This window comes from Takifugu rubripes, chromosome 15 (genome assembly GCF_901000725.2).
Source record: "Takifugu rubripes chromosome 15, fTakRub1.2, whole genome shotgun sequence".
Lineage (NCBI taxonomy): Eukaryota > Metazoa > Chordata > Actinopteri > Tetraodontiformes > Tetraodontidae > Takifugu > Takifugu rubripes.
Window position 1 is genome coordinate 14392589 of NC_042299.1, and position 10290 is coordinate 14402878.

Consider the following 10290-nt stretch of genomic DNA (forward strand, 5'->3'; position numbering starts at 1 on the left):
AAGTTTGGGTGCGGGGGAGAAAGAGGCGGCGGGGCGGCGAGGGCGGCCCTCTGACGCGCCATCGCCGCTGCCAGTCTACCAGCAACCTGCTGACAGGTCAGGTCATCGGTGGGGAGAGGGGAGAGGTGAGCAGAGAGTGGGGGACAGCGCTACCTCAGCCCCAATCGGGGAGTCAGAGCCCGGCCCGGACGTGACCCGTTCTTACTAAAAGATGGCCCCGTGCTACCGAGAGCACCGGCCCATTATTGCTGTTCCCTACCCGCCGCTGCCTCCTCCCACCTTACGTCAAGGATCCTTTGAGGGTTGGACGGAGGCAAACCCCGGGAGGGCCCCGCCGGTGACTCAGCGCCAGTTCTGTTGGCCCTTTTTCTTTTTTCTGTTTCTGTGACACACAAGTTTCATTGAGAGTCACTCTTGTTATTTCAACATGTTTTTTAAATAACGTTTAACTGGGGCGCCGGAGTTCCGCCAGCACGGAATTAGAGGACCCGGCTGTGATCTTCCAGAAGAAGATAATGTAATCATCACTTAAATGAAAACATTAGCCGCGTGTCGTGATCCAGGCCGCTCTCGGGTTTCTGTCGGCTCCTTTTAACCTTGTTCTACCTCACGGTTTTGGGCTCCACGCCGTCTTTATCACTTGATTCAGAATATTAATTTAAAAAATAAGCAAAACAAAAGGCCTTGAGGCATTTGCAGGCCATTGTTTGTGTCCAACAGTTCAAATGCTAACCGCGGATGACACCTGGCTAACAGTGACAGCGAGGGAGAGAGCTACACCCGCAGACTAGCTGCAACTTGCCCGCAGCGCTGGGAACTGACAGACAAGAGAAGTGAGAAAGGGGAACAGGAAGTGGAGCCACGGAGGATTTGGTGTCATTTTTTTGAGAGGCAGTCCGTCACAGATTGCAGCCTGACGTTCGGCACCTCACACGTTGCTCTCTCTTACAGTCATCCGGCAAATCCACGCTTGCCAAATCTGAACCAGATGTCGGGGTCCCCCCCCCCCCCCCCCCCCCCCCCCCTCAACACACACACACACACACACACACACCCCCGACATCAGCCTGGCAAAAGCAGGTCTCCAGATGACTCGGGCGGGGTCAGCGCCGGTGCCGGGGGGGACATCTCGCGCTGCCTCTAGGGCTCTTTACAAAAGGGGGAGATGCTCCGGGAGGAAGCTGAGAGCGCGGTGCAGGAGCCAGCCCGCCACGGTCTGTGGCGCTCTGGTGGCTGGGAGGCCTGGAAGAGCCTCTGCTTATCTGATAGATCCTGCAAGGGAACAGTTGATTGCCTTAAAGCAATGGGAAATGCCTTCTCTGCTCCCTCCCTCCCTCCCTCCCTCGCTCTCTCTCTCTCGTATTCTCTCACTTTACCCCTTAGTTTCCCTGAGCACTGCTTCTCTACCTTTCTCTCCCTATTTTTCCTCCCTCCCTCCCTCCCTCCCTCTCTCTCTCTCTCTCTCTCTCTCTCTCTCTGCCCTGCTGTGAGTAGGTGGTTCCGTGCTGTACTTGATTAGAACGAGTCTATATAGGAGGAGAGTCGCTCTCACAGGCTCAGAGTCTGCTGGTGTCCACTTGTCACACGCTCCCAATCGGACTACCTGGGATTTTACTACTATTGTTATTTTTCTCCAGTCTTGTCCTGAGAGGATTTACTTTCTTGTGACAGCATGACGGAGAGCAAGAAGAAAGATAAGAAAGGGAGAAAGAAGGGGAATAAGAAAGGACAAAAGGAGAAAGAGGCTGATCCGTCTGCAGGTAAAGAGACATTCATGTTGGATTGTGTGTAACAGCTCGTCCTCGCGTCCCGTCCCGTCCCGTCCCGTCCCGTCCTGTTTGTGTGACATTGGGCTCATGTCAGAGTACCAACATGACAGCGAGACCCCCCCCCCCCACCTACCGACTTGTTAAAGCTTGCCGCCCGATTGTCACAGGTCTCCTGATGCATATGGCGTGTGTAGGCTTCAGGGATGTGGAGGACTCGTGCGCGGAAACAGAACAATCAGCTGAAACTTCCACCAGGCTCCGCTCGGGCCGAGACAAAGTACAGTGGCATTAGGAGCTTTCCTGTAACACCAGCATTTTTGTCAAAGGCAGGTTGGAAGAGAAACATGTTGGCTCATTCATCGGGTTTGAAAGGCTTTGTTCTGCAACTTGGAACGGCCCCGCCGTGTTTCATTAGACACGTTTTGACAGGGTGAATAATTCAATAGTTCCACAGAGCTTTTTGCTTAATTCTCAGCATGCGGTGAGTCATCCCACATAGAAAGTCTACTTTTTGCTGGAAGCCGCTTTGACATTGGAAGAGCGCACGCGGGAGCTGCCTGTCTCTCCCAGCCATAAACACGCTCGGTGAAGGACCCCGACAAGCCGCAGCATGTCACTGGGCTGACCTCGGGTCGTGGGGGAGCCCAACCCCCGTTCCAGGGACACTTTGTGGACCAGATCCTCCCGTTGTACCTGCGTGTCACGCCTGCTGGGATCAGATACTGTATCACGTGGAGCATCTCATAAGGGTCCTTCTACTCCCTTATGTCATAGTTTCGGAGCTGGAGCGCACGTTGTAGCGCACGGCGCCTTTTTCTGCTGCTTTTCGAACCTTTGTGCGACGACTTGACTCAACGTTTCAATCGTCTACGGTTGCTTTTGTCCGCTTTGAGTCAAGTTCCTGAAACGTTGCTGTTCGCTGGAATCTCTCCCGCTTCTTCTTGGCATCTTTGTTAATGAAAGCTTGCAGCTGTCTCGCACACGCGCACGCTTGCACACACACTCACACACACACACACACACACACACACACACACAGAGGAACTGGGTGTGATAGGTTTACTCTAGTTTATTCTCTCTGCTTTTCACAAAACGACTGGAATCCAAGTGAAACTGTGGCTGTGAATCGCTGGTTTCTGTCAACGCTCACTTAAACTCGCCGCTCGTTCAGCTGCTGTTTTCCACCGATACTCACAATACTCACACGATCTGACCTCAAATCATTTTCTTCTTCTCTTACTTAATGAAACTGCTAGTTTCGATCAGCCTGAATGAGTAAATAGGGTAGCCTATTTCCAAACTGTGTTAAAATGGAGCAACACTCAGTGGCGTTTGCATTAATGCGCATTATCAGGCCTGTTTTTGGGACCTAAGGCTCCAAAAACAGGTCATCCAGCATTGGGAGCTTAATCCACCTTTCTGTTTACCTTTGTAGTGCTGGTGTTTAGATAGAGAAAGGTGTTTTAACTAGTCAAATCCTCTCACGAGAGTGACGTTTGAAACACTGAAATGGGTCGGGAGCACAAACTTCTCCTGTTTTACATGGATGCCGCTTCGCAGAGTAGTGAAAAGTGATTCAGCTAGTCAGAGCAAACATCTCCCATCATGCACCTTTCAGCGCACGCTGTCTAAAGAGCGTCCTGCTTTTCTTTATTCCAGGCTTTGGATGTTCTAGCAGCTATGCTAGCAACCTTTCTGTAGCGTGTTTACGGATAAAAGGCTGATAAATGGTGCTACAACAGCAGCAGCGGTAGCGACAGGAGACACATTAGCCGAGGAAGAATCTGTTTATCGTCCCAATTAAAGTCCAATTTCATCATTGGTGATGTTTGATTGATAGCCACTGTTGCTTGCCAACCATTCCGCCACCTGTCTATCTGTCCTGAGGCGCGCTAGTTTCGCAATAATGCACCGTAGCTGCTCGGATCTGCAGGTTTCTGGTGAAGATTTGCACTGCAGCTGGTCGCGGTTTGCAGGACTGTTTAGTCTATCGCACCGGTTAAACGTTTGTATGGGGTAGGTTTTTTTCCCCACTCATGTATGTACACGCACTTGCTAGGATGAGGCGTGTCAAAATATAATTATATGTAATCCAGCCCATGAGAGCTCTGTCATGGCTGTGAGAGTCAGACGTCAGTCACTTTTCACCAACTTTAGGCGGACAAAACGCCGTCGTTGAAACCGACTGTGAGACGTCATTTTCCAAGGGTCGTTAGCGTAAAGAAGCCTGTTGCTACCGTTGTCAAAACCGTATCGATACTTAAGGATAATTCTTGTTATGATGTCCTGTGAAGCGTCGCATGAGGCCAAACTTGCGTGTGTCATGGTAATATTATTTACGGAAAGCAACAGCGGGCTCCTTCTTTTTGTTCCAGGTGCTGCTACCACACCTTATTTTCCATAACCGGGATCGTTTGTGTGCCTATTAGAGGTATTAAGGCTCCACGCTTTTGGTTTTACTAACCTTATTTATCACGCAGCGGCATAAACAAATCAATGTCCTAAATTGATTCATCAACAAAAAAATAAAATGATGTTTACGGCCAGACTTTTAACATAATTGCCACTTTGGCGAAGTGCTAACACAGAAATGCGCTTTGGTTGCAGCGGTATTGATTGAGCCATTTTCCGCGGCCCATTTGGCTTCCGCGAGGCGGCGTTATGAGAAACGCGTGTTTCTGAGCGGATGACATGTAACGTTTGTGTTACGCTGCTCTCTTCAGACCGATGTCATAATAGGTGAATCAGCTGTTACGCAGAAAATCAGCTGTTACGCAAAAAAGGCAACTTTATTAAGTAATGCTCGTTGTTATCCTGAAAATCCCCGTCGGCTCCAGTCACGTCAGCCGGGGCGAAGACGAGCGCCATGTGCACGCCACGGCCTGGATGCGCGGTGACCTCTGGCAGCAGCCATTGATCAGCGCATTTCCTTTCCACGTCCTTTTATTCGTGGGCCAGGTTGATGGAGTAACTGTGAAATGTGAACCTTTGCAAGGCCCCCCCCCGTCAAAGAGAGCCGGACGGGGGCCAAAACATGGAAGGAAAATTCCACCAGCATCGACCAGATGCAGGAAGAAGCTGCAGCCCAGCAGCACGCAGCTATAAACGGGCGCGCTCCAGCGCCGCTCAATGCAAGCAATCAGTCATAAATGGAGCTTCGGTTAGCTTTTAGCATCGTAGCTTCGGCTCTGGAAGTTTCCTCCTGCCAACAATTAGCGAGTGAGTCCCTCCTGATCCGAAGTTCTGCACCGGTCCGGTCCTAAAGTCGGGTGTTGGTGGAGTCTTGGAGGTGAACTGGCTTCAAGGGAGGTCATTTGGGTTCGTGCATCTAGATTTTCTTCATTACTTCCCACCGAGAGCCGATTGTCTCTCAACTAGCAGCCGATAAAAATAAGGGAAAAAAAGCTGTAAATGTAAAGTGACAACGTTAGAAAATTATGGATCTTTACCTCAAGGCTGTTCAGTTCATTTATGTTCCAGTGTTGTTTTAAAAAATATGATGGGCGGGTTTGGAGCGACCAGAAAGAAACAATTGATTACATTTTGGTTGCGATCCAGGTCGCCATCTGGAACGAGGACTTTCCGCATTTATTTATTTATTTACTTATTTGGGATGCTTCGCTCTCGCCGGATCGGGCCAATTTCAACATTTCTTTTGCTTGTAATTCCACAAATAATGCCCAGAATGTTTGGCACAAAATGACAGAGAAAGCCGGGATCAGGCTTCAGCAGAGGTACTGACATGTGGGGGAGATTAGGAGCCTTGGCGGAGCGCTGGGCTGTCCGAGTGCTTTATAGTTGCGTCTCTTTTTTTTAGATTTATTCAAATAAGCACTCCCTAAAAAAATGTAGAAGTTTTCCCCAGAAGAAGTCACAACAGCGTGAGACAGGCCGCTAAAGGCCGCCCGCCAGGCTCCTTTAACCTTCGGGCCCACCAGATTATTTGACGCTGTCTGACATCGTCCATTGGAAGCTCATCAGTTTTCAGTTGGGGACGCCGCCGCCGCCGCCGCCGCCGCCGCCGTGTGATGTGGACTCGACCCGCTGCGGTTTCAACCTCACATGTTGGTGGTTTTAGTGCTTCAAGATGTGGTGGCGAGCGGAGATGTTCACACTTAGTTAATTACAGGAGGCTGTCATCCAGCGGACCGTGCGCGGCCGAGTGAGCTCTCAACCCGCTTCACGCCGTTGTTTGAGCGGTCGAAAGTCTCCTAGCCAAAAGCGAAGGGGGCGTGGCCTCGGGCTCGTCGTTTGACCCCACGAAGGCCGCTAACGCATGAGGTCGTCCGCCATAACAAATGGTGGCGGTTGACTCTTTTTACCGTTGTTATTACCGCTGTTATTACCATTGTTATTACCATTGTTATTATTGAAGCCACATCCGGAAGTGAAGGAGGAGGCGGCTCATTTGGATTTTTCCCATTTCATGATCGGCTCCACCTCGTTTGTGATGTTTAATTTCAGTGTTTCCATCAGCTGTCAGATGTGGGCCGAGGGAATGATACCCAGATACCTCCGTGGGTAATCTGAGATGCCCCCCCCACACACACACACACCCCAGCATGTTAATCACGGTGCTGCTGGAGGAGGGAGGTTGTTCGATGACGTTTGCTTCATCATCGTCATCGTCGGTTCCACCAGAGAGCGGCTCAAATGAAATTTCCCGTTTTGGTGGACGACTTTGGAAGGAACAAATCAGTCAGGACGAAACCGAACCCCAGACGTGTTTGTTGAGGGTAACGCTTTGGAAATCTGCCATTCCAGCGTCTCGGAGCTGGTTTTGGGGCCGCTCCAAACGCTCGACATAAACACAAGTTCTTCTGAGTGGCCGCGGTCGAGCAGGAATCACTTTAAAGGCAATAAAGAATCAACATTAATGAGCTAAGTCACATTCATCCTGTGGTGGAAGCTAACCCCCCCCCCAGCTAACACTGATTGCAACACTCTCGCTCTTTGGGTGTTTTTGAGTCACATATAAGGAACGTATCGTTTGGGGAACATGCGCTGGTTCTGCTGGGAGTCTGCTGAAATGATATCTATGAACAGATGTCGCATTACAGAGACGAGCGAGCGGTTTCCCACATGGAGAACCCATTTCTTTGTCTTACCACGCAATTTGTCTTCTGACAACTCGCAGCGAGGTGACATAACGCTGGAGTAATCAGGGATACTTTGTCTAGGAGGGAGAAGCACAAAGGCATGCCTCGAATTCCTCTCCTAAGCTCCTGGAAGTAAAACAGAAATGTTAACTCAATAATAACGACAGATGCTTTGTTAATTCATCAAGTCACATTGTTTTTGAAGCGCTTCCTGTCCTGGGGTTTCAAACTCTTACCCAAGGCTGGAGCTGTTGACACGCCCGTTAGGCTTCTATTCTCAGATTAGGTTTTTATAGTCCATGTCTGCAGCTGCCCCGCCGCTTCAAAAAGAGAGAATCGGGCCGTTGTTGAGCCGAAGCTTCATCATCGCTGGATGCTTTTCTCACCAGGCTAATGGGAAACGAGGCCGCTGTGTGTCTCCCAGGAGCGCTTTGCTTATTGTTTTGTTAATTAGGGAGAACACTCAGATGCAAAAGCACATTTCTAGATAGTTTTATATGGATGTGAAGGGAAAATAAAAGCGTCCTCACAGTTCTGTTCTATGCTAAACAACAAACAACAAAACAAAACAACAAAAGTCCACTGAAACCTCAAAACTGATTCATTCGAGCCCCAATCATTGGATTAGCTGATACCGAAGCTTTTTGGGGGGGTTTTCTGGAGATCACACCAAGATGGTAGTTAAGATGGTAATTAAGATGGTAGTTAAGATGGTAGTTAAGATGGTCATTAAGATGGTAATTAGGTTTCTGGACGTTCCGGCTCAAAGTCAACATTGGCTGATTGCGCAGACGCCGGTTTGTTCATGTAAACTGGGTAAAACTGGGATAAGAGCTGATCTTTGGGCTGTAACATGTCAAACATCTGCATTTGGGAGCTTGAGGGTCCGATGGTGCGCGTGGCCACAACAACCACGTCCTTTTAGGCCTTTTCTGTTGCATCTGGCTGATACGGCGCTCACCGTCTTCTGTGTGTGCTTAAATTGCCGAGTCATCGGTAGAAACTAGCTGCCCGTCAGATCGGCAGCTCCTCATGTGTGATTAACCGAAGCGGAGATATCTGTACCTTCTCCATCAGCCGGCGTGATGCTGAAGTCAGAGGAACGGGCCTCTGGGCCGTCTGATCTTCACTTAACATCACCTCCAATAGAGTCACCAACTTCTGTTAAATCACAGAGAGCAGCTGACGAAGAACATGTGGTCTCTGGCGTCTGTGATGTCACACCTCAAAGGGAGAAGCACATTTCTGCCTCTACGTCGTCCCAAATCCGCTCGGGACGGTTCAATCTTAGACCGAGCGAGGCGAAACACAAAGTTCCACCCCCAGAATAGCTCGTTAAGGTTAGCAAGCGCCGCGCTACAAAGGCGCGTCTGGTGGTGGAATCTTTGACTTGATTTTTTCCGAATGACCCGAATATCATCGCTCACATTTTCCAACAGGAAGCCGTCCACAGATAAAAGGCCACTGTCTTGGCAGCCGCGGAGTAATTTTAGCAACAAACAGCCTCTATTGAACTGCTGACTCGCTGCTTTTTCCATTGATCTGTGCTGTTTGCGAGCTAATTTTAACGTGACATTTCATTATCTTTGATTCCAGCACATGTAAGGGACTACCCAACGCTGCGGAATATTGGCTTTATCCTGCCAAATTCCAGGTTTCCAAGTCAACATCAGTCATAAATTTAAGGGAGCAAATTAATAAAACGCACATATGAAGTCTGAATGATGATTGTAGAGTAAAAACGGTCCAGGTCCACTTGTTAATATGGGTCGATCACTGCTAAAGTCAGAGTAGATGTAATATATTCAGGCAAGTAAAAGGCAAAAATCTGTTAAACTGAGGGTTGGCGATTGGAGAAGGTGATGTGGCCCCGTCGTAATGACCTGACTGACAATAAATTCTGTTTGCTTGGACAGATCACTGATTATTACAAATACACAGACGTCGTCCTCGGCTTAGCCTCATTAAAGCCGAGACAATTAAACACAAACAACCTGCCAATAAATAAAACCATCTGCTGAAATCGCGGTAGGTGCAAAGAGCAATATACAGCGTGTCTGTTTATTGCTCCGTCTCCGGGCCCTGACCCGTGACCCCCGGCCTCCGCCGAGCACCCCCGTTATATCCAGACCATTTAGCTCCGCCGTGTCACCGCGTTCTTCAGACTCTGGACATAAAAAACGGAGAGAAAAACAAGCTCGAAGTCCGGCGAGTCCTCGCGGGCGGCAGACGTCCGCGGGCGATGCGGCGAATCCAAACCCCCCCCGGATGTCGGTGCGGCTCGAGCGCGTTAGCGTCGGCAGCGTGACCCGACGCTAGCCTTGCATCACTGAGCATGCTCGGGAAGAGATGCCTTCGTTTGGCTGCAGCGTAACGCCTGTTCCAGCCTGCACATCTGCAGTAAACAACACTTCTTGGCAGCCGAGCAAAAAAAAAAAAAAACCAGCAGAGAAGAGAAAGAGAAAAATGTGTTTTGTTTCGTTCTCGGGTTGTTTCTGTCGGTACTAGCGAGTAGCCGGAGCGAACGGGGGAGTGTGGGAAACGTCTCCGGTTCAACCCGTGAAATTTCCGCAAGTTTGACGTTAAATTACACGACGGCTGATTTGTTGTTGAGGTCTGACAGCTACTGTTGAGCTGGACCAGCACATGTGACCCGCCAGGCCTGTTCGCTCGCTAGCGCCCCCTTCAGCTTCCACCGGGGAGCGACGGCGGCGGCGTCGCTGCTGCTTGGCAGCACATTTGCATCTTACAAATCCGAACAAGCGCCTCTCTTATGTAAACGCTTGTCGGCTTGACTTTGAGGAACAGAACCTTGTGACCTTTCTGGGAGATAATTATGATAATGGCAACGGCTGAAGTCCGTTAATGGTGTCACATCAACAGCGCCGGCGCCAGCCGGGAACATTGACTAGAGAAAAGTGCCGCGTCACTTTGTTTTTTTTGGGGGTTTTCCCCCGTGCAGAGGTGTCATCTTTACCAGGTCAGTAAAATAGGACGGGCTCTCTGAGGGGGGTGGGGGTGGGGGGGTACTTCTGGTGCCGCTCCGCTACAGCGTCTACCGGAAGCCCCGACACCTCGTCTTACCTGTCACGCTTTGTTCGCCTCCATTCCGCCGCCCGTCCGTCCTTCAGCCCCCCCCCCGAGGGCAAACAGCTGTAATTTGTTGGCCCGTTTGATTTCAAATATGCATGAAATTGTAAATGTTACACAGAGAGGGAGTGGGGGGCACCCTGGCCAGCCCCTGCTTGACCCCTGCTCACCCCTTCCCTCTCGTCCCCCCCCCCCCCCCCCCCCATGAGTCCTCTCCTAAACATGTGTGCAGCTGTCAGCTGCCGAGTGTTTGTGTGAACGTATGGCGTGTGTGCATGTATACAGTGCACGTGTTTAGACAAAGAGCACTTTTACATATTTTCAATTAGGCG

The 10290-nt window shown here is 50.1% G+C and overlaps 1 protein-coding gene and 1 long non-coding RNA gene across 2 annotated transcripts in view; one reads left to right on the forward strand and one right to left on the reverse strand.

Moving 5' to 3' along the window:
* The first annotated feature begins 1510 nt into the window (after nt 1-1510).
* Nucleotides 1511-10290, forward strand: part of nrg2a (neuregulin 2a) — a 39373-nt gene continuing 30593 nt past the window's right edge. The window contains exon 1 of the mRNA XM_011611608.2: nt 1511-1760. Coding sequence (XP_011609910.1) covers nt 1673-1760 — 88 coding nt within the window. The 5' untranslated portion in view covers nt 1511-1672. The remainder of the gene's footprint in view (nt 1761-10290) is intronic.
* LOC115252799 (uncharacterized) lies at nt 5058-7174 on the reverse strand. The gene is made up of 3 exons (XR_003891125.1): nt 7105-7174; nt 6878-6994; nt 5058-5174 (listed from the first exon to the last, which is right to left on the reverse strand). It is a non-coding gene; the product is annotated as an uncharacterized lncRNA (long non-coding RNA).